Source organism: Ambystoma mexicanum, chromosome 1q (assembly GCF_040938575.1).
Source record: "Ambystoma mexicanum isolate Mex_15411 chromosome 1q, UKY_AmexF1_1, whole genome shotgun sequence".
Lineage (NCBI taxonomy): Eukaryota > Metazoa > Chordata > Amphibia > Caudata > Ambystomatidae > Ambystoma > Ambystoma mexicanum.
This window is the reverse complement of record NC_090922.1, coordinates 538,098,551-538,123,455: the sequence shown is the minus strand read 5'-3', so window position 1 is coordinate 538,123,455 and position 24,905 is coordinate 538,098,551. Positions and strand designations below refer to the sequence as shown.

Sequence of the window (24,905 nt, the reverse complement as noted above, 5' to 3'; positions counted from 1 at the left end):
GTAGTCCACTTCCCCAAGCAAGCCCCAATTGGCTCCTTGTGGAAATCACTATCTGGTAGCAGTGCTTTGTTTCATTTTAGAAGATTGCATGCTTCTGTTGTCTTATTGTTCCAGGAGCAAAAGATGAATCCCATACAATACAGGTCCCCATTTAAACAGGCAACCTGGATTTTTACATCAAGGATGTTTACACCCTGTAAACATGAAAATAAATGTATTCCATGTAATGTCATGGCTTTCATGAAGCTCCAGGTTGGGAGCCCAGAGAGCTACGACTAAATATAGAAAGTCGAATGATTGAAAGATTTATTGCTTAGCCTCACCCTATCTGTTTTGCATGAGAAGAAGCCTGCAATCTTTTAAATGCGGCAAACATCTGTGATTGGGTGGCAGCCAAATGTTTTAATGGTACAGCGTACATGATTAGAAGTGGGAAGTGCATCCATTCCCCAAGTGTGCTACACTGATAGCGGTTTTTGCTCCATACCTTTGCCAATTGCTAGGTTTCGCCATGAAGCAGATGGAAAAATAATTTATCTGAAGATGGAGTGACTTCTGGAGCACATGACCTGAAACTAAAATCCAAAGACAAAGAAGTGCTGCGATCTGCACAATCAAGACTTCTTCAAGATTAGAGGGAACCACACTGGTGCTGCCTTCAACTGAGTCAATGAGCATAGCTGTGTTACTCACCTCCAGGACTATTTGTTCAAATGAAAAGCCCTAGTGGACCCTGTGAAGCTCACCTCATGTGGGCAACATGACTCTCCTGTAAAGAACGACCAGAATTTAGGATCTGCGACTCATGACTCTCCAAGAAAGCAACTCTGAGTTCTTGAGACGTCATCCTGGGAAGAGAGTAGCCGCCTGCAGGCCACAGAGTCTTGTGGCTGCCCGGCAACAGTTATAGATCATTTTACCTTAAACGCAAGGCTTTCTTTGTGTCTTTGTTGCATTGTAGATTAGACAATAAAAAAATTTAAAAAACAATGAGCAAAAACATTGCAGAACCAATGACTTGTGCTTTCCCTCAAAAATGTTGACCTTTTCCCCATAATCAAAGAGCTTTCATTTTGTGGTTAGGCCATTAGATAACACTAGTCTTCTCCTAAGTTCTAAAAATCCTACCTAAACAACGCACTTCACTTTAAAAACTATTTCCAAAACATTTAGTGACTTCTGAAGAAGTCACTGCAATAATTACTCCCTATCAAAATGTTACCTACTTGTAATAGAACGGACAGGGTCCTGCATATCACCCTGTCAGAGGGCTCAGATACCCCTTTCAACCTGGGGTAGTTGGCGTAGAAGGGCATTGCCAGAGCCAAACCTACCCCCATAGATGGTGTGGGGGACTTTAATGGGACACACTCCCTCCACTCCCCCCGCCCCCCGTTCTTGGTTCCCAGTATGTGTGGAGCTAAGTGTGTACATTGTCCCCGTTTTCTCGAACTCTCTGCCTAGAACCCACTGTCTGTTTGGCTAAACTTATCACTCCTTTACAAAATGTACCTGAGAAGGCGAGCGGCCAAACCCCAGTAAAACTAGGCCTACACAAAATCAAAAGCTGGGACTCAAGTTCCAGCATGCAACACTTTTGAAATTATGACGATGGCAGTATTGCCCAGAAAAATAGCAAGTACCAACTCCTGAAGGAGCCGAGGACCAGATGGCAGGCGCAGCAATGGGACAGAAAAGAACTTGCAGTGCAGAGGCCCCAGGCAGTGAATAGGCAGGCAGAGGAAAAGTAAATCCATTTCTGGATGGCTTCGGGCCGGTTAGGAGAAAGAAGACACCTCCAGGTCCTCTTTGAACAGGGAGGAACTGAGACAGCCTCAAGTGGGCTGGGAATTGGACATCAATGGGAGGGAGAGGATCTAGCAGATCAGAGGAGTCCCAAATAACAGGGACTGGAAGGTGAGAGCTATAAAAGCCCAGAGAAGGCAGTGTAGGTTGTTCGGGTGAGGTCAAAATGGACATAGGAGGACCAAGAGATTAGAGAGGAGTGTGGAGGAGGAGGAGGAGGGGAGGGGTGGGGGAAGAATATCAGTGTGTCTGGAGAGAGTGAAGGTAAGGTGCTGGGGAAATTTAGAGAGTGGTACCAGTTTTGCTGAATGGGTGAGTGAGAGGGCGGAAGTGTATGTAAAAGGAGTGAAAGGAGGGCCCAGACCGGAGAAGAATAGAGAATTGAATGGAGTAAGATCAGTAGGTAGGAGAATATAAGGGAGGATTGAGACAAGCAATGAGACAAAGAAGTAGACTAGAGAGGAGCAGTGGAGGGAAGAGTGAGGAAGAAAAAAGAAAACTGGGAACATTGAAGGAAAGAATTGCATGACAAGGTGAACAGACTATCCCTATTTAGGTCACTTTGGAATTCCCAAAGGGAAAGTAAGAGATATGGTTTCAACCTTTTGGCCTCCAAAGGGCAGAGCCAGCTCAGAAAGTAGGGTAACCCCATCATTAGTGAATCAGACATTTTCTTTTTTTGGAAAAGAGAACCTGGCCTATGGAGGTGAGAGCCTCTCCAAAATTGAGTGCAAACGTACACGGACCAACCCTTAATTTGGTGCCCCCCTAGTCTTACTGTATGGTTTACCCTAATAAAAAAGAAAAACGAATTTACCTGGTCACATGATGTAATTACAACTTTGCCACAAACTGCATGCTCTCTCTTGCTCATAATGCTAAAATATTTCATAGAAATCCCTTATTCTAGTTCATTGAATGTTGTGCTATACCTTTTAACCACCCTTTCCTCAAAGTCTACTCTTGGCTGCTGTGCTACCTGTGCTACCTTTACTACCCTGGCCTCCCAGCCATATTCAGAAAGTTCTCAGAACCTAGGAATGGACTGATGTCCTGCAACCCAAAACGTATGGTTTAGGAAAGTTCATCGAACAATGCTTGCACTCACCAGTGGAGTTCTTGCGCTTTTTGCGGTAGCTCCCCAGGATGGCCCTTGGCGATGTGGCGAGGGACTGGAGGGTCGGAGATGGTAGTACTTCTTCAGGCTTGAATTCTGGCAGCTCAGCAAATCGTTCTTCAAAATCCACCTCTGACAAAACCCTGCTGGAGATGACAGAAAAAATAATACTTTATAGTCGGTGTTCAGATATGAAACACTGCCAACCAAGACACAAAAGAACAGTGATTGTGACAGCCTCGCCATTTTCCAAGAAAAATGCAAATGGGAAAAACCTACTAATATTAGTCAATCATGCGTCATATCCTCATATTCATAACCTCTCAAATTCCTCCCAAGGGCCAAATGGAATATGGATACCTTCCAAAGTGCAATATTTTATATTAAATAACGTGAAGACTTCAAAACATAGCCTCGAGGTACTACTATACGAAGGTTCAGTTAACCTAGAAACGGATTCCCAAATGCTATGCCATCCAGTTCCCAAGTTGTTTTAGAATTTGAAGCCAAACAGTGGGGATAGTGATCTTGTACCAAAAATATAGGGAATTGTGAGTCAGTTATGAACTTGAGGAAGACGCTTAACATGGATAACTACCATTCTGGTCATTGTGATATACGTCATATCCTAATGTATACAATATTAAGAAGAAGAATGCACACAGAGAGGGCTACCTTGGAGGAGGCAACAACACATGCTTCCTAGTGAGTAAAACCTAATTTACAGGGCTGCCTGCAAGACTTGGCAGAAACAAAGTGTCTGTTTTTATTGTCTGGAAAAGTATATGTTACTCACCAGATTGACTACTGCACAAGTCCATAGCACCCTTTCCAACATATGGGCAGCGCCCTCTACTGAAAAACCTTTCCGAGGCCAGCAAGCTGGAAGTGATCTATCAAAGATAAGGAATAGTCGGAGGACACAATATAGATGTTGAATAATAGCGGGGAGAAGGATGATCCTTGTGGCACTCCACATGTGGCGTATCTCAGGTTGGATTTTAAAGGATTCATCCATACAGTTTCCGTTCTGTCAATTAGGAAGGATTTGATCCACAGTAGGGTAGTGGGACAAACCTCTAACTCTATAATTCCCATCCTAATGACAACAAGGAGGTTTGCACACATCTAGAAGGAGCACCCAATAGCAAAGCTGCACTGATTTGTAAATAGAAAAGGCATTTTCAGCTTTTGGGATATTTATTGGTGCCATGTCAAAAGACAAACAGAAAAACAGGAGAGGAAGAGCAACTCTGAACGTAAGCAATAAAAGAGAAGAGTGGCGGCTGGGGATAGTGGGGGGGTTCTAGGAGGGAAGATCCGAGAACTTACTAGACAATCCAAAACAGGAATTCGAGCAACAGGCAGAGAGACCAATGAGCTACATGCGAGGGCAACAGAGAGATTGATAAGGGAAACAGAGATACAAATAGGACACACACACACACACACATACATACAATGGGGGTTAGGGATAGAAGCAGAGCAAAAGAGATATTTAGAGACAGAAAAATAAGAACACACAGAACAGCTGGGGAGAGCTGGAAATCGAAAAGCAAAACTAGAGAAAGATAGGCCAATAACATAAGAGGCAGTGCAAGAAAGATACTCAAAAGGAGTGGCAACCACAAAGGAGAAAATGAAAAAAACAGATATGGTTAGAGTAATGACATGAACTAGGAAGAGGAATATCAACCGATACAGCAAGATATAGGAGGGAAACAGCATTAACAGAATGGAGGGATAGGAAGGACAGAGTGAAAGCAACAGACTGCAAAACGTGGCATAGCAACACTTAAGGGTGAGAGGCAGAGCATCAGAAAGTAAGAGACTGGGGAAACCAAGTAGGAAAGGGAAGGAGAGATGGGGCAAAAACATGGAGTGGAGGTCAAGCATGTAGAGCCACGCAGCAACAGTAGGCTCGAGAGGCAGAGAAATGATGCTGGTAGAGTGAGGGACTTGATTTATGATGTAACTAGCTGGCATCTGTAGTAGTTCTTAACATAGTTTTTTGTTGTCCAACTATAATGAAGATGAAGCTGGGTGGTACGCACCTACAAGTCGTCACTAACGATTTCAAACACGTTTTTTTATTTTACGCACGTATTGGCTAGTTGTCAGACACGTTCTACTCTCTTGCAAAGGAGAAAACTCATTTTTACTCTCATGAAATTGGATTTATTCTCCAATTCTAAAAATTGGGAGTAAAATACTCTCACACCAAAATCCTATCTGGAGCGTTGGATGCGCACCTCCACAAACCAATCATCTGGACCAAAGCAAACACTGGACAATACAGAATGTAGAGCCAACAATAAAGAAACCACTAACCCTCCCCCTCTTTTTTCCACATCCTCACACCTCTAAGATACCAATGCTGGAGAACAGGAGTTACAGGTAAGTTAATTATTTATTTTCAAGCATTGGGTCTTTCATAGATTTACATCATGCTGTATGAAGAGATTACAAAGCAGTACCACATAATCATAACGGGCGGAGGCAAGCTCCTCGTAGAACCACTTACCACAGGAGACACTCACCATATGCAAATGAGACAATAAAACCTTGTAAAGATGTGCACAGACTTCCAGGTTGCGGCCCTGTAAATGTCAAGCAGAGGGAACACAGAAAGGAAAGCTGTCATGGTGACAACGGTTCTTGTAGAATGGGTTCAGGGCTTGATTGGCAGAGGCATGCCAGCCAGCTGATAACAGATAGCGAAAGTCATCTGGCAACGGATGACTTGGTCCCATTCCAGAGGGACTAAAAGTCACAAAGAGCTGAGAGGTCTTGCGGAATGATTTCCATAAAGCTCACACCAAATCCAAAGAATGCAGAGAGCGTTCTGCAGGAGAAGACGACGAAATGTAGAAAAGTGGTAACTACACTGGTTCATTGAGGTGAAACTTTGAAGGAACCTTAGGCGCAAATGAAGGGTTAATGCGCAGCACCCCCTTAGACTTGTGGAAAACCAAGCAGGAGTGTTTGCAGGAAAAAACCTGCATCTTGCCAACATGTCCAGCCGAAGTGATGGTGACCAGCAGGGCAGTCTTCCACGAAAGGAACTTGAGAGAGACTTTATAAAGAGGCTCAAAGGGAGGTCTTCTGAGGCTTGAGAGGACGACATTCAATTCACAGGCCAGGGCCAGCCTCCGGACCGGCGGACAGGAACAGTCCCTTAGGAACTCATCAAGCGGTGGGACCACAGAGAAGGCATGAAAGAGGATTGAGTCTCGCTAGAGATATGCACAAGGTGCACTTTGATGCGAGGAATGCGCCAGGCTCCACAAAGATCGCAGATATGATATGGGACAAACAAAGGCAATTTCCTTACTTACTCCCGGGGATCCGTTGCACAGGTGGCCTGTGAAGGGCCATCGCCTTTGGATCCTGCCCCTGCGGGTGGACAAGCGAGGGAGGATCACCTGGGCAAAGGGTGCTTGGAGATTGGGGAAGGAGTGTTCGAGGGCGAGACATGGTATCCCCCCTCCTCCTTCCCGATGTTGACCTATCCTCCTCTCCCTCAGCCTTCATGGGTTATTACAAGTCCCATCCCCTTCATTCCCCATTGTCATTCCCTAGCACTGAGACGAGTAAGAGGGAACCAAGAGTAGTACACTCTTCCTATGCAAAACACCACTCTAATACTGTGACCAAGAAGATGATTAGGGAGGAACACCACTATATACTGCAGACATGTCCCACCAAGGAGGTCAGGAAAAGTCAGACAATTGAACCCAAGCATGCCCACCTGCAGCCTATCAAGAATCTTCAGCGATATAAAATTAGCAGTGCAAAACAGGAAGACGAGCGAGCCACGAGAGCAGCTGAGACGCCTGAACAGCCCACAAGAAGCCCAAGGAGAACATAACACAGACAATGAAGACTGCACTGTGAAGCATAGTGGGAAAGTGTGGCAAAAGCCATGTCTCCAGGGAGCCGGTTAAGGCAAAAGAAGGAGACCGTGTAGAGTGTCGGTCCCTTCGAATGTGGCTAACAGTGCTCATTCCCCAGGCAAAGTATTAGTCTACGGGTGTCTGAGGGGCAGGCGGTGAGACCCAGACCTCAGCTACCAGAAAGCATATCAACAAAGCAGCTAAAGAAAGCACAGCGACTGGTGAATTTCCTAGAATGTGAGAAACCCGGTGGGCCTATGAAAGTTGCTAAAATACACTGTACTGGAGTGGTCGCGTGCAATCTGCAAGTTTTTTAAAGTCTCTGAACAAAGAAAAGAACAAACCGAAATGAATGCAATGTTAGTAATGGACTTTACAGAAACAAAGTATCAGAGTGGTCATGTCTGAAGGAATTATATGTGTTCAAAAGTCTCTGATCAAATGCAGAAATTGGTAAAGTGATACAAGCTGATAATACTGTTAAAACGAGAAAGAAAGTTGTGAACGAATAGCTGAGGTTAGCTAGTGAAGTGAGTGCAAAATGCTGATTGAGGAAAAACAAGCGGAATAAATGGGAATAAAAGCTGTAAACGAAAAGCTCAATGTGGGATTTGGAAAAGAGAACTAAAGAATTGCCAAGGAAGAGAAATCATTGATCTATAAAGTTATGAACTTATGTGTTGGTCGTAAACTGCAAAACTAATTGAAGTCAAGGTGATAGAAAGTTGGAACACAGGTAACTGGTTGCGTGACCTGTAACGGGTGGGCCGAGTGGGCGGACAACTGCGCCTAGACTAGCAAACCCCAACAAATACAGGAGAATTGTGAACATACTCTGAGACAAGATAAAGTTGAATATTGGAACTTTTGGTTTTGAATAGCAGTACTTGAAACTGTGGAAGGGAATCCTGAGCTCTATTGGAACTTTGTTGTGAGAACCAGTACTTGAAGCTTGGGGAAGGGAACCCTGAGCTGTTTTTGAACTATGTATACTAAAATCACGAGTGTTTGAAACTTGGGAAAGAGAAACTCAAGTCATGACAGGACACTTGAAGCCCATGATTGTTGTACCTGCAAACTGAACTTGGAAAAGGAGGTAGAGGATGCTCCAGTTTGGGCCTCATACGTTCGCAGGTCCGGAAACAGAGGTGCCAGAAAGCTCACTGGCACCCTTGTTTCTATACCGGCTAGCTACTAGTCTGCCTGCCGTAGCTGCTGTGCCCGAAAGGTCTGACCCTGCCGAGCGCAGCGGCCATGGTAGGCAGACCGGTCACAGAAGCACTGGCACCGTCCTATGGGACTCTATGGGAATTAGGACTTACAATTTACCGGCGCCTGAATTCCAGTGCCGCCGAATGTGGAATCTCCCAGTGGCACCGGGAAGTCAGGCGCCGGTAAAACTTTACAAGTTAGGGTTACAGCCGGACTCGTAATGAGGCCCTTTGTGTTGAACCATGCACCACACTTTTCTATATTAGATGCGAGGGCAAGCATAGGTTGTGACACAGATGGGATTTTGATTTGGACTTACAGGCTTAGCCTTTCCTTAGCTTTTCTTTAGGTATGGAAAATTCCTACCTTAGAATTAGGGCAATTTAGGCGTTATACTACACCAATAAGTAAAAAAAAGTAATTTCAACTTTTACTTATGTTGTCCGTGTCCTCTCTTGATACCATGCCTGTCTCACAGGTATGATGTCCTCGGGCTGTATGTTGAAAGGGATGCAAGTCTAAAGGGTCAAGGGCCCTTGCTGTGCACCAGGAAGAAAACCATTTCCATTCACTCCTGTAACAGGCAAGCGTGGACGGTGTGCGGGCTCTCGCTACAATGTTCTTTTAGTCTTGTGGCAGCAGAATATCGCCAAATTTTAGGAGTGTACGAGCCAGGCCATCTGGTTGAGAGAGGCTGGGTCTGGGACAGAGGAGGCAGCTTCATCAGTGAAGCAAAAGAGAGGGCGAGGAGGTTGGAGTACCAGAACTGTCTTGGCCAGGCCGATCAGTTTACATCAATGTTGTCTGAAGACACTCCACACCCAGGACACAATGGGATCGGAGGAAAAGCATACAGGAATTTCCCCTCCAAGGCTAATGTCTAGGAATCTCTAGGACTCTGCAGATGAGGGAACCTGCTGGCAAACGCCACAAACCTATTGTTGGTGTGGGTGGAGAAGAGGTTGATTTCCGGAGTGCCCCATCGACAGAAGATTCTGCAGAGCGGAGACTCGTGGAGCTCTCCATTCAATTTCCTTGCTTAGGGAATCCACCATTGTGTTCTTAACACCCGGCAGGTGGAAAGGAATGAGGAACATGCTCTGATTCAGTGCCACAGAGCCTGGGCCCTCGCCGGCAGCGAGATCTGGTGCCCCACTGCTTGCAGATATTAAACACTGTGGTGGTGTTTCCTGTGAAGTTCAATAACACCTGACAGCTGAATTGAGGAAGGACACTGCAAGTACCACCAGAAGATTGATATGAAGTGTCTTCTCCTCGTGTGTCCAGAGTCCCTAGGCATGCAGATTCCCTGTATGCACACCCCCAGCCTTCCAGGGAGGCATCCGTTGTGATGGTGGCCTGATGTGGGGGCAGCCGAAAGGGAGTGCCCTGGACTAGATGAGGCCGGACGGACCACAAGCATACAGCATTTATGAATTGGCCCTTTAGAGGGATCTTGTCCTCCCAGGAACCTAAGGCCTGCTGCCAGCATGCATCGAGGAACTTCTGGAAAGCGCACATGCAGAGCCTGCAATGTTTAAGGAGAGTGATGCATGAGGACATCGTTCCTAAAAGGGACTTCAGGAGACCCCTGTCGACACCCAGGAAAGTAAGAGAATATTGGCAAGAAGGGACCGCACCCTCTCCTCTGAGGCAGTGGCCATGCAGGAACGTATGTCCATGGGAGTCCACAACTAGAGCAGTCGCTGAGACAGGGTCAGACAGGACTTCGGAAAGTTTACAGCGAATCCTAGAGACTGTAAGCATTGGAAGCAGGGGAAGGGAATCTGCCCATACCAGCTAGAAGCCGAGGTACAGATAGATGTGTGCACCTGAGCGACAAAGGTGTGCAACCACTGGGGCTAGGCGTTGGGTGAACACCTTCTGGGCTGATCGAAAACAAAATTGCAGTGGTCTGAACTGGAAATGGCAACCTGCCACTGTGAAGTGTAGGTAGCTTCGATGTTTCGGATGAATAGATATGTGGAAATATGCATGCTCTAGATCGAAGAATGCCAGAAAATCTCCTTCTTGTAGCATAAATAAGACATGCTGTAGAGTCACCATCCTGAAGTTTTGGGCATTGAGGAATTTGATTAAGACTCGAAGATTGAGGATGGGCTTCCAGCCGCCAGACTTCTTTTTGACTAGAAAGTACCTGGAGTAAAGTCGTTGGCCCACTGACCTAATGGGACGTGTTCAATAGCTCCTTTTGACATGAGCAAATGTACTTCCTTTAGGGGCAGGGCACATGCTTCTCGAGCTTTTGCAAGGGTGGAATCGTGGGCGGTCTCTTGGGAAATTCCAGCATGTGGCCCTGCTGGATTATGGATAGCACTCATCTGTCTGTGGTGATGGTATTCTACTGGTTGATGAATTGGGAGAGCCTCCCTTCCACCGGGGTGTGAAAGTGGGGGGCAGGTCTAGTCCCGAGACAAGTCATGTTAGTTTGGTTGGCTGGCTTCTGGTGTGTGATGAGCTGCAGCAGTGCTCGTTTCCCTGGTAGGACTGGCACTTACTTACAGGTGTCCAGCGTTGAATATGTCTGGTCCAGTATGATAGGGATCAGTAGGAGGGATGATAGTCTCTTGAGGTTAAAGCGAAGCTCGACTTTCCAGATCGAAAGGACTGGTGGCGTTGTTGTAGTGTGCCCAGAAATGTGTTGTTTCTGTGTCTGGCTTAATGGTTTGCAAGCTGTCGTCCACCTTTTTGCCAAACAAATCTACGGCATTAAAGGGCATGTCCACCACCATAGCTGGAATTTCCAGCCAGAAGTTGGTGGCCTTAAACCAAATTTGCCTGCATAAGACAGCACCAATGCCCAGCGATCTGAAGACTGTGTATGCAACATTGGCAGACTCGAATTGCACGGTCCGAAGCAGGGAGAGTCATTCAAAAATCGGACCCAATTTGAACCAAAATTCTCCCTCATATCTTGACAGGCTGGCCATTGCATTGGCTGCTTTGATGGTGGTAGCGGCTGTTATAATACGCGTTCCACATGCATCTAGATGCTTGCCTTCTTTGTCAGGAGTTAGGTGGGCATGATGAGGAAGGGTTGCGGACTGGGTTGTGACCTGAGGCCATTGGGAGAGGAATCCAGAACATTGTATTTTTTTGTCGATCCTCTCCTCCTTGGCAGATGCAGAGGAAGGATTGGTCATGGTCAACAGACTGTCCTCCCATATGTCCTTACAGCACCGGAATTGCTATAACCGATTTGCAGGGTTGCTCACGCTGTTGGTAGAGGAATCCCTCCTTCTGTTCCTTGGGAACAGAGCCAGTTTACAACTCTACAGTCTCCATTTATTCCTCAAAGAAAACCCTATTGGCTCTTCAGGGTTGGGATCTTGCAGAATCTGCTGAGGTGGGGTTGCTGATGAGCCTGGCGTAGCCTTGGTGATACCCAGGGCCAGGGGAAACCCTGGAGGTCTGGGTAAAGAAACCAGGACCCAAGTTGGCTGCAGGGCATCAAGTGTAGACAGAGAGGAGGTGATGATCATCGCAGAAGCCTGTAACAACTGGTATGGAGTCTTTGTAGCCAATGACTGAGTGGACAATCCTTCCTTGTGCACCGTAGGCATGGTTGATGATTTAATCGACGGGGTGGTGGTTAAAGATTTACTGAGGGTCGTCGACTGGGTCATCGACTAAGACTTTTCACGTGTCAATGAGGACACGCCCCGACTCATCGACAGAGTTGTGGATGAAGATCTATTGAAGTTCACTCGTTGAACTTGACTCCTCAATGACAATCTGCCCTGGGCCTTTGATGGAGGCGTAGATGAGGAAGTTGGCCTGACCTATTTATCGGATGACGCAGTCAACGAGGAATGCTACTTAGACAAGGATGCCAAAGCAGCTGTTGACGCGGTCGTCAATGTCGAGGCCAACTTGGCAGAGGTCAACTGAACCATTTAGCTTTCCTACCACAAGATGTCTTCTCATGTGATCTCAACTTCTTGGAAGAGTGAGTACGCTGGACTGGTTTGCTCTGTCTGAGGGAGGCATGACTCCGGACTGAAGCACAGTCAGAGAAACCCGCTGCGGTGGAGTACCACAGAGTTTTATTAGAAAACGACTGACAGATTGAGCAGTCCTGGATGTTGTTTGCTGGGTTTAAGCAGTAGAGACAATCCTTGTGGAGATCTTCCACATAGACATTCTTGAGGCCACATCTGGTACAGGCTTTGAAAAGACACTTCAGTTTGGACAGATGTAGGACTCACACTTATACAACAAGAATCTGCACCAATGGGGCGACGGCCAGGGGAACTGGAGCAAACCCAGACAACGCCGCAGTCAAGGATTCAGGAAATCGTTGCATAATGAAAAGCCTTGCATGTACAGTAGAACAACATATTGAAGAATTATGATAGAGATTTATGAGGACTCTGCACATAATGTGTGGTAAAACAATTAAGATGGCCTCCATGGTTGGAGGTAAGGGACCCCAAAAAAGACTATACTAGAGCACCGTAGTGACTGTAATTTCAGTTTTAAAAATAAACTGGTCTATGTTACTGAGAATGTCCAGCCTGATACAGGCAATATTCAAATATCATGTGAATCTATGAAAGATCCAATGCTGGAGAAGATCTGGGGGACCTGCACTATGAAGAGAGGAAGAAGAAGAAGAAGGTGGAGATAATCCAAAAATATTTCTCAGCAACATTGGGAAAACCCAGACAGAACCCAGACAGAGAAACAAAGAGAATACATCACAAGTGATACCTTACCCAACATCACAAACAAAATAATTCCTTATAGAGGAATTGGAAAACTCTGATTAGGAAGAACGAGGGGAGACTGCCATTGGGTCCCTTAAGAATAAAAGTCAGTGGCCAGATGGATTCACCACCCTGATTTAGAAAACATTAAAGACCCACCTGTTTTGGCCTACCTAAAACATTGAACTCATTCCTTGCAACCAGATCAATCACCTCAAAAGCCCCATAAGGGTCCTAAAGAATACAAATTCTACAAGCCAATAACGCTGATGAACAAAGATGCGAAAATCTATGCGAAAATCATGGACACAAATCAATGAAGTTATTACTGCCGCCCTCCAGATCAGACAGGGCTCATTGTGGAAAGAAGCTCACAGGATTACTGAAATTGGGACGAGGGAAAAACCTGAAATGGGAGTGATCTCTCTAGACGCTCATAACACATCCGATAGAGTCGATTGGGGTTTCATCCGAGGACTTCTGAATCACCCTCAAACTTGGCCTTGCTCTCTCCACAATGATTTTGGCAAATTATCAAACCCCTAAAACAAAATTCTGCATAAACAGAAAGTTCACAGATGTAATAAGAATTTCGAGGATAACCGGACAGAGATGTCAATTGTCCCACCTCATCTTTACATTGACTATGGCACCCCTGGCAAGGAGCGTTTGAAAGTACAGAAAGATCAAAGGAATAGGCATGGGCAGGGAATAATATAAAATATTGTATGGAAACATCATGGTCACGCTGACGGACCAAGCCAATTCAATGCCAGCCCTTATAAAGGAAATTCTTGGTAATCAGTCAGGATTCGGGATCAATTATTCCAAATCAAAGGGGCTTTATATTTTACCAGCCTCAGACAATTAGGCAACTTAAATCCATAAGCCCCATAGAGCAGAAGGTCAAAACCATTGAATAGTTGGGTGTCCGTATCAGCAAATACCTAAGCACAACATATAAAGATAACTTTCCACCACTGCTCAGGGAACTGATGGCAGACATAGGTAAATGGATCAATCGGGTCTCATGGATGGGGAGAATTACAGTGCTTAAGATGAAACTAATAATGAGGCTGTTCTATGTAGTGAAAGCGCTTCCAATTAAAATTCTTAACCAGGCGTTTCCTCCCTTACTAGAAAGATATTAGAATTAATTTAGCAAGGAAATAGGGATCCGTGTACCGAAAAAAAAAAAATAATGCTAAGAAATAGGATCAGGGGATTGGGAGCTCCAGACATATGGAGATATAACTTATGGGTAGAAATAGAACAAACAGCCACTTCCACCCCACTTTCACATCTACCATGTATAAATCTGACCAAATATCCACAAAAGGCATCCCGACTGACGATCACTAGAAACGCAGTCAGTTACTAGAATAAGGGCACGCGGAGTTGGGGAGCAGCTCCCGGGCTAGGCTCACTGTCACCGATATTAGGTAATGCTGAATTTAAATTAGGAATAGCTAAGTGTGAATTTAAACATTGGGAAAAAGTGGGGCTGAAAACATTAGCACAACTGTACAAGGGGAATAAACAGCTGGCATTCATCAAGTATAAAGGGAAATTTAGCCTAGAAGAAAATGAAAGATTCTGATACACACATGTGCGTCAATGGACCTCCGCCCTGCAGATTAGGCAGAAGGAACAAGTAACCCAAACACCCTATAACTCATTATCTGGCGGGACTAAGGAAGTCCAGAATTGTCACATTATATAAGTTGCTGGATCCACTTGACCGTGATCATCATGAAACGAATGAATGGAATAACCAAAGATTATTCTAAGGAGAACAGGGAGGTGGATGTATTGCAGTTACTAATACCCCTGACTTCCGATTTTCCCAGATGACTAGATGGGTCAACATTGGGGTGATGGGGGGGGAGGGGTCGCTGGAGGTAGGTTATTCTGCCGTTGGTTCCAGCGAGAGTTGTCCAGGACCTGCGGGTGCAAGGATTCTTCTGGTAGGTTCCAGGAGCAGCGTACAACCCGCTATGAAGAATAAATGCCGAAGGCACTGATGCAGACCTCTACAAGACACGTCACCAGAAGGGGGAAGGCGAGTTCCAGCAACAGCTATGGCACACAGGTGACAGCAGATGTCCTTCTGTCACGGTTGAAGACCTTCCAGAGCAGGAACCCTTGAAGCTGGGATGCTGAAATTCAGCAGGAAGGCGACTGTACAACAAGCTAAGTTCCGGTGACAAACACAGAATGGTGACAATTCTACCGAGGTAGCCCACTGGTTAGTCCACTGGGTGGTCCAGGGACATTTCAGAAGGTTCAGGACATCTGGATCCATGAGAATGTGTTGTCACTGGTTGGTCCCACCAGTCAAATGGTTGAAGCACAGCTCAGGGGCTTCGCAGATCAGTTAGTCCAGCAGGGCTTCACTGGGCCAAACACAGGAAGGGAGTGTAGTCCACGGATCTTCAGTCGGCTGCTCGTCTACACAGGCTCCAACACTGATCAGAACAAACTGCTGCAGGATTTCTCTCCTTATCCTAAATCTTGGCTGGAAGCAAGTCCAAGCCCACCAATGGTAAGGATCTGCACCATTCGAACAGTCAGCTGTGGTCCAATCAGGGACCACCGTGGGTTGCACTCCTGTCCCACCTTCAGACTTTCAGTCACCACATATGTGGAGTGGGACCAGACAGTCCCACCCCTTCCTGGGCCAAGCACAAACAAAGGCAGCATTAGCCCGCAAAAGCAGTAGCTTTCCCGGGCAAGCGCATGACCTTATATGGGATTTCCCTGAAAAGAGAAGGCAGGAAGAAGGCCAAACAACAAGTGAAAAATCTTGTGGCGCAGCCCTAAAATGGTAAAAAACTGTATGCCACCAGCTTGTCTTTAGGCACATATGAAAAGTAACCAAAAATCCCAAGTATAAACTACGTGATACAAAAGTAGGCCGACTGCACTGTTCGATGCCGTGTTCACTGTCAAAAAGTTACCCAAAAAAAGGGTACAAGGTAAAAAGACAAAAGGGAAACTGTTTCCCAGTACTGACAGTCTAAAGACAAGATCAGTTTCCCCATAACAAAATTAGCAAAAGGTCAGGGGAGTGAAGCTGAAGGCTTCACTTCCCTGTAAAAGGTCAGGACAGGTTCAAAACAAAAGCAAAAAGTTTGGGATTCCATAGAATATGGAGGGAAAGTTGGCCAAAGAGAAATCTTTCCTAACACTGGACATTAATAGGGTAGTAGATTGGTATAAAGGCGACAGCAGGACAGAGGAAAGAGATTGGATATCAAGAGGGAGAGTATTCCACAACTTGGGAGTGTGAGGTGTGAGAAACCAAAGGGTATCTCATCCACTAGACCTCGGGAACTTGTCATCCAGGTGGCCAGGACGCTGTCATCGCTTTTTTTAAAACATTTTATTTTTTATTTTTATTGGTTTATTCAAACCTTTAAAAGAAAAAACAAAAAACACACTTTTCCATCCCACACATTTCCGTCTTCTAGTCATCATTCTACAAATAATTTGCAGTATATACAATTTCAAAGTTGTTACAAAAAGGAATTTAGTCCCACTTTTTAATTGATCCCTAGGTTTAATTTCTCAGCATCTAGACGTTCTTTTAGGACTCAGAAGATTACTAAAGCAAAAAGCACTGATCTATTTGACCCATAAAACAATGCTTTCCACCAGTCTTCAACACTCAATGTTTGATGTTTACTAATAACTGGACCAAAGATGTTTTTTCTTTGCTGCTGAAACGCGGGACAAAACAGCGTCCGGTGTTTCAAGGTCTCCTTATTAGCTCTGCAAAATCAACATGTGAGATCTAATTCGACGAACTGAGTCCAAGTGCCTAGACATTCCTTAGTTGCCAACGCATTAAGCCTAAATTGCATATATAAGGATCTCGCATGCTGATCTGGAAAGAGAGTTAAGTAGGCTTGGAGCTGGCCGTATGCTCTTGCTTCCCCAGGGACCTCGTTCATCATTTTCTATTTAGATCTTAAGTCACATGTGTTAATCCAGTCTGATCTCCATAGCGTTTTCTTGGCCAGATCTGGATTTTTGATTAGTGTCTGTAGAGTAATGTTATGCTCTTTCAAGACTTCGAGACATAGCACATTCCATTTAGAAAGGATTGTGTACACTTGGTCCGTATCTGGCTTGTGCAGTATTTGAACTTGAGGCACTGGTACCTTTAACATTGTTTTTCTAAACAAGCTCAACAAGTTCCAGGATACTCTGGCTTGAATTGAGATAAGGCCGAGTTCAAACCGTAAGCAGGCCATTGAAAATCCCTTGGGCAAGTGTAGCACTCTAGTCCAAAATATATTTTCAAGAGAATTCCACAGATCGTGTGTGCATCCAAAGGCATTTTCACCACCATAAATAAGTGCCAGCACAACTTTTTGCTGAAAAAAGATGACAGTTGGCTTGAACGAAAATTTCCCACATTTTTTGTTGATCAATATAGCTTGGCATGCCAGCTGGCGACACTTGCTCTTAGTCACTTCGACCCATAGGGCATTGTTTCTGCTTGCAACAATCATCATACCTAGATAGGTAGTTTTAAGGATAGTAAGTTTACGCTGAAGCCCTATAGGTGCCAAGTCTATTAGAATAAGATCAGCATAAACACGATAATCAATGCGAGAGCCGTGAATTTTGGGTGGAAAGGTGGCTGCGCCATTGAAAACATTGTTGACATCTGATATAAATATGTTGAAGATAATAGCTGCAAAGGAGCAGCCTTGTTTAATGCCTTAATATGTATTAATTGGAGCAGATAACGTGCATTTGAAATCCAATCTGATCTTGATTGAGGTATTGGAATGTAGCTATCGGATTACATCCAACAAGCTAGGGGGACAATTCCACATGCTTAGTTTTTTCCACATCAGCTCTCTGTTGATGCTATCGAAAGCATATGAATGATCTATTAGAGCCAAATAGACCTTGGTGTTAGATCTATGTGCTTCCATCTTCAACAGATTCAGCAGTAACAGGTTCAATCCACACCCAACCCCCTTTACGAACCCTGCTCGTCTTGGGTCTACGTGATTGGTTTCCGTATACTAGTTTTTGTGGCGGAGGAGGGTGGCGTAGATTTTCCCCAACACATTGAGAAGCGCTATTCGTCTATAGTTTTTTGGATTCGTTCTGTCACCTTTTTTGAAAATTGGTACAACCACGGCACTCTTCCACGATTTTGGGGTGGTACGGCTCTTAACAATTCTATCGAATAGAATTACACAAAAGTCTGCCCACAGATCCGGATTACGCTTGATGGTATAGTTTGTTAATCTGTCTGGGCCAGGGGCTCTGGAATCGCGCACGTTGTTAATTGCGTGTAAGATGTCCTCTCTTTCAAACACTAACTCCCAATGGTTCAAAACGGGAGCTTTCCAGACCTCGGTTGCTGCGTCTTTACAGAAAAGGTTTGTATAAAACAACACTCACTCTACTTCCGGAACTAGATTTGCCTGTAAGGCGAGGTGCTAAGTTGTTATTTATCAACCTCCAATAGTCAGTGGAGTTTTTATCTGCCATTTTCAAAAGCACAAGCTCCGAGTCGTTTTGTAACATGACGGTCATGTGCGACTTGATCCAGTTTTTGTATTTGTTTAATCACTCTTTCACAATCACAAGTGATATCATTATTCGCTCCTTCTAATTTTCTTAGTTCACACCGCATTGTTCTTTTCCATTGCAAAATCGCCAAGTCGAATTTGTGTTTCGGAGCAAACTCAGCGTGTTTCAGGTTGTGTTTGCGTTCCTCTAATTTTATCAGGAGATGTTGATATTCCGATGACACCGATTTATGCTGAAAATCAGATGTGATGTGAGTTACTTCTTCATCTAGAAGGTGTAGACGAATCCTGCAGGCTCCGGTTCTCACCATGTGTGGCCAAGTAGCTTGTTCACGTAGAATGCAATAGTTTAATCTAAATTTAACCATATCGTGGTCTGTCACACTCACCTGTGTCTCTGCAGGAGCTATGGACGAGCCTCCCTTGACCCAGAGTCTTCACTTCCCCTGTTTCACCTGGAGGAATACCTGTCAAATACAAGGTGTACACTCAGACCTGAATTCCCCCGATTCCCCTGGGCCCTTCCCTTCTCTTTACTGTGTGCTATGATGTCCCCCTATGGGCTTACCTTGATCTTTAGTAGGGTGTGCACTCCATCCTGCATTTCCAGGGGCGCGATTCACTCATGTGATTGGTGCCAATGTCTGTAGTCCAGATGCCAAATGCTGTTTTATGCCTTCACAGCAAGGCCGAGAGTTCAAGGCGCCAGTTTCTTCACTGGCTAGAAAGTCCTTCCCACAAGTGAACATTGCGCAGAGAATGTTGAGTGTCCAAAATTGTCCGTATTGTCTTTGTTTGCCGGTATTTTTGTGGGTGAGTAGCGCTGCATGTAGAAGCTAGCTGCTGGTCGGTTTGCGCAGCGCCTTCAATTCGAGCGCGCCTGGTAGTCTCTCTCCCTTTCAGGAGCAATTATGTGGTATTAGCGCGAGTCCGGGTTCAGCGCTACTGGAGACTTGGTGGTTAGGTAAGTTTGCATGGAGGCTTTTAGTAAGTATGCACCGCGTAGAGAGAGAGAGAGCGCAGTGAAATAAGTGTGTGTTATTGGAGCGAGCGCAACTAATAATGCCTCTTCTTTCTTACAGGGGTTTGTGCGCTCGTGCAACTAACCTGGATTCCAGCGTCTGGGGAATATTCGGTGAGTATGCGCAGCGTTACTGATGTGCGCGTGTTAACGCTGTTCTTCTTTGTTCTTACAGGTGCTGGTGTAGAAGTCCCCTCTTGACTGGAGATAGCTGCGGCGTGGAGTAAGAACCAGGTAAGCTGAAGCTGAATGATCCAGAGCTGGTAAGCAGAAGTAGGATGATCCGGAGCAGGTAAGCAGAAATAGGATGATCCGGAGCAGGTAAGCAGATGCTGGCTGATCCAGAGCACGGCAAGTGTGTTGCTGATACAGCTCACAGTAAGCAACACGAAGCACTGGAAGAATCTTCGGTGTGACTTATATAGCCAGCCTCACCCAAACACTAGAGAGCTCATGAGTTATCATGCACTTCCTGTTTGGCAACAGGAAGTGGTAACCCGGAAGTTACTACAAACACTAGCAAGGAATGAAAGGAGGGATTTGTTATGGGTTCTTTGTGTGCCTATGCCAGGCCTGTCAAGCCTCCACCCAGCTTGCCCCAACTACCTGCCCGATACCCATGACATGGTCACTGTGGCTCATTTTGGTGACGTCTAGGCGAGTTGTCCTCATGTGAATATTTTCGGACACAAATACGTAATCGAGAACCGAGCTTTGGTCTAGTCTTCTCCAGGTGGGCTGTGTGGAATGTCTCCCTCTGTGTTTCCATTTAACATCATCAACCCACGGAGGTCCATTTCTAGACACCATTGATGTACTATCAGCTCTTGTTGACTATTACCTTTCTTCTTGCCACTGGATGTTTCTTTGTATGTGATACAGTCGATGTTTAAGTCTCCACAAATAATTAAGTCTGTTGGATTTTCCTTTTCGATTAAGTCATCAATAAACGGCTGTTACTTGGCCAATATAGGCCAAAGAGCCATTCGCCAAGTGGTTCCAATATAGGTTGATAATATATATACGTGGTACCTGTGACTTTTCTTTTAGCGATGAACTAACAATGGACACCTGAATAAATGGTGATATGTTAGAAGATCTCTCGATCCTAAAGCCGGAGTCTTTCTTTACCGCCAAAAGAAGGCCAGCCATTGGTCTTCCCTTAGGCTGCTTTATCGCTGGATTAATTGCCATTTCAAATCCTTCTAGAAGGGGAATTTCCGTTAACCAAGTTTCTTGTAAACACAGGGGATCGAGGTCTTCTGCCCAAGCTGCCGAGAAAAGGTGCATAAAACCCCTTGTGTTCCAGGAACCCATGGGACAGACTTGGGGGCCCTCCTGGGCCTGGCATTACTTGCCCTTTTCTGTGTTTAGCATACCGGCCAGCCAGGACCAGTCGTTTGCCTTGTTTGCCAAGTTAACCATTGACTCTATGCCATCTGGATTAGGTATTAATCTTTCTGGGCCTTGAATTGTTTTCCTTATGAGTTCACCCATCTGGAATTTAGCCCATGGTTCAGAGTTTGGAGGGCTTGAAATCAGTGGGACTGGTAAGGGCGAGACAACAACTGTATTTTCTGTCACATGGACTTGCATCCGTTTTACTCTGCAGTCTGTCACTCCAGATGTTCCATTTTCAGTAGGTCTGGGCAAGATACTGTCGGCCGCTTTGGAGATGTCGAACCCAAGTGACATCAACACCGGCCCAGCTTCAAGCAGGGTGTCGGGTATGAGTTTTGACTGCAAATGCAGGATCACAGCATCATTTTTCGTTTCGTTGAAAAATTCAACGATTTTCAGATCCTCAGATTCGATGGCTCTGAGGCTAGGAACAAGGTGACACAGCCATAGCACATTATGACTATTTAAAATAAAGTTGTCAGATGACTATGCGTTCCAATAGCTAGCGATGTAGGGCTTGTGTTTTTTTGTATTGGTAAGTTTTTCCTTTTCCCATTTGATGTTTGAGGATGAGTTTCTCCAGTTTCTGACACATTTGGTTGGTTGTTTACAAAGTCACGTGGGGGTAAGGGCCGGCTTTAGGTTTAGTTTGGACTCATTATGCATGCCATTCTGGGCATTACGTAGAGGACAGCAAACAGATTGCGGCGACTTACGGATGGAAGGTCTGGATATTGTGTCTTTCTCACTTGTGTGAACACAAGTTGATTGAGACTTGGCAGCCAACTTTGCTAGTTTTTCATCCAGAGTCATGAAGGTTACCGCTGATCCAACTTTTCCATCTTGAAGCGCGAGAGGTGGTTGAATCAGTTGACAGGATCTTGGCACTTTGTTTTGGTGAATCATACCTCTAGCCTCTTCTGAGTCCTCCCTGCAGGGCAAGGCATGTATATCTTTACACTCTTCCTGCACGGGTGCATCAGGCTCGCCCACTTCAGAGCCTTCCTCGTCTTCATATGTTGACACATTCATCAAGTCTGCAGATACATCACTAATGCACGTGTAAGCAGCCACTGATTCAACAGACAATGTTTTTGAATCTTTCGGAGCCGACTTTATTTTGCAGCTTTTGTCTTTTACGATGGTTCTATTTACCGTCACATTGACTGTTTTAATGTTGCGTAGGAACTTACGTGAGTCATTTCCTCATCTCATTTTCTTTGGAGGTTGGTTTTAAAAAAAAATGTTTTACTTACACTCAGCAGTTGTGGCTTCGCTGATTTCAGCCCTTGACTGTTCGACGGATTTTTAAATATGTCGAACAGTACTGGAGGATTAACGTGGGCACCAGGCTTTAAGAATGAATTGTCCTGACTAACCAGCTGTGGGTTAGTAATTATGTTGGATGTTGATGCCATTTGTGGATTTTGTAAGGCCAAGTTTCCTATGGATTGGCTCTCTTTTAAAGGGATAGTCCAGTAAAAAAACGTTATTTAAAAAATAGATGGGCAATATAAAATAAATAATACTAGCACTATTTTTTTTTTAAACTTCCTATGGAAAATTTTGAGCTATTCAAGCTCAAAATTCGCAAGAGCAAGCACATGGGCACATCCATTTTGTGAAATGGATGCCCGCCTGTGCTGGCTTTTGCGCCACTAATGAAGGAAAAGCCAGCCAGCTGTAGTAAACAAAAGCTACCGCTGGGTGGCTTTTCCTTCATTGGTGCCGGGACTCGGAGGACGCGGACCGGAGACCAGAGCAGGAAAGCTGCAGCTGAATCTCGGTAAGTGCTATTTATTTAAAAAATAAAATAAGCACTAGCTGCGGTTTTTTTTCTAAGTTTTCCGGGCTGGAGGAGTCCGGAAAACTTAGAAATAAAACCGCAGCTTTAAAAACGTATTTATGTTTGCGGTCGCTTTTGAAGCGACCACAAACATAAATACAACGTTGTGTTTGAAAACGCTGCGGTTTTTCTTTCCAAGTTTCTCAGGCTCCTCCGGCTCGGAGGAGCCTGAGAAACCCGGAAAGAAAAACCGCAGCGTTTTCAAACACAACGTGTTGCGTTTCTGCTTGCTGTGGCTATCACTTTGGGTCTCCGGTGCTCCCCCAAGGGAGCACCGGAGACCCAAAGTGAAAGCCAAGGCAGGCAGAAACCTGGAAAGAAAAACCGCCGCGTTTTCAAACACAACGTTGTATTTATGTTTGCGGTCGCTTCAAAAGCGACCGCAAACATAAATACAACGTTTTTAAAGCTGCGGTTTTATTTCTAAGTTTTCCGGGCTCCTCCAGCCCGGAAAACTTAGAAAAAAAAACTGCAGCTAGTGCTTATTTTTTTTCTTAAATAAATAGCACTTACCGAGATTCAGCTGCAGGTTTCCTACTCTGGTCTCCGGTCCCGTCCTCCGCGTACAGCACCAATGAAGGAAAAGCCACCCAGCGGTAGCTTTTGTTTACTACAGCTGGCTGGCTTTTCCTTCATTAGTGCAGCAAAAGCCAGCACAGGCGTGCATCCATTTCACAAAATGGATGCGCCCATGTGCTTGGTTTTTTGCGAATTTTGAGCTTGAATAGCTCAAAATTTTCCATAGGAAGTTTAAAAAAAAATAGTGCTAGTATTATTTTTTTATATTGCCTATCTATTTTTTAAATACATTTTTTACTGGACTATCCCTTTAAGATGACTGTGAACAGACTAGTCGGCAGATTGTCTTCTGGGATTGTATCGTTTGCCTGTGGTAGCAAGGTGGCTCGAGCTTCCTTTTCTGCACTTGCGGCCACGAGCGCCTCATCCAGCTGATTTGACACAACTAGGGGTGTCCAGCTCAGGGCAACAGTCTCCACATCCTGAGACAGGGCCTGTGGCCACTCTACGTTTTTTTCAGTTTCTCTGTATGACAACTTTCTCGTTGGACGTGCCTGACTCCCCCGATTCTATATCGATTGTAGCCAACCACATGGATCTACTAGTAGGCACGGCTCGATCGGTGAGGGATGTGGGTTGGCACCTTACACAGTTAGTTTTCGTAGCTGAATGGCATGCCTCTTTTTTTGTTGAAAGAGTTTCTAGGCTTCTTTAGCTACCTCTGCCAGAAGTTTTTTGTCCAAACTGGCGTTTTTGGTGTGCTCAGCCAAAATGTCCAATGCCCACTCCGTCTTATTATGCATCCCATGGAGCACTTCCTTGCAGTAACTATTCCCATTTTCAATAATCGAAAGTTTGGTGTTCATTGAGGAAACTACGGTTGAAAGTTCTTTGGTGTTGTCGTTAAGGTGCTCATACATTTTAATAAATGGAGCAATTGTTATCGCCATAGAGGACATTATGGCTGCTTGCAGATCTTTCACATGTTGTACGTTTCTCACTACGTCCTCATCCTTACCCACGTGCCGTGTACAGCACCTCAGACGGTTTGTCGGCCGTCTGATTATTGGAAACGGACGTTCCATTAGTGAAGAATCTGAAAAGGATTGGTCCAATGAAGAATCTACAACTGGACAACAAGCGTCTATATCACCTCTGCCTAAAGGCACTTCCTCACTTGAGGAATTCAGCTGAGTTTTACGCAAGTATTTGCCATTTTAACTTTTTTTTCTGTGAGCATCTGATACTGGGTGAAGTGCTCGAATCTGCTCTCCTACGTTTGGAGAGACTCGTTGTCCCAAAGGCTTTTGCTTGTTGCTGCTTTGGGACTGGAAAGTTTTCAGCGGCAGGTGACTCAGTAACAGGTTCCAGCAATGCTGATACCGTGTTGGTTGTACTTTTATAAGTTCTTTCTTTGTTAAGTCGAGTGAGATCGGTTAACACTTTGTTAACAACTTCCAACAAGTTTCTTCTGTTATAGTAACAATGTGAGTCTTTAGAATCAGGTAATTTGGGGGGCGGGGGGACTGGATTTGCATAAAGTCTTGCGTTTATTTTTATTTATTTTATTTCTAAAGCACATCCTTGCCCTGAGGCTTCTGGGCGCAGAGAGAGAGAGAGAGAGAAAGAGAGAAAGCAAGAGAGAAAATACAGAGTTAGGCCAGGGAGGAAGTGCTGAATGCTGCGGTGGCACCTATGATGATGTTGAGGTAGACTCATCAAGCATGTGAAGCCAGCGTTTGGTGTTAGTTTTGAAGGAGATGAACGTAGGTTCTGACCTGAGTGTGGAAGGAGTG

At 45.0% G+C, this 24,905-nt stretch overlaps 1 protein-coding gene across 5 annotated transcripts in view; it reads right to left on the bottom strand.

The window, feature by feature from the left end:
• The window catches only part of CIC (capicua transcriptional repressor), a 2,254,744-nt gene that overhangs the window by 428,680 nt on the left and 1,801,159 nt on the right, over window positions 1-24,905 (bottom strand). For 3 of the 5 annotated variants that reach the window (XM_069640955.1, XM_069640958.1, XM_069640956.1), the window contains exon 18: window positions 2,915-3,069. In XM_069640955.1, the coding sequence (XP_069497056.1) occupies window positions 2,915-3,069 (155 nt within the window). The remainder of the gene's footprint in view (window positions 1-2,914; window positions 3,070-24,905) is intronic. The other 2 variants (XM_069640957.1, XM_069640959.1) reach the window with 1 other exon arrangement.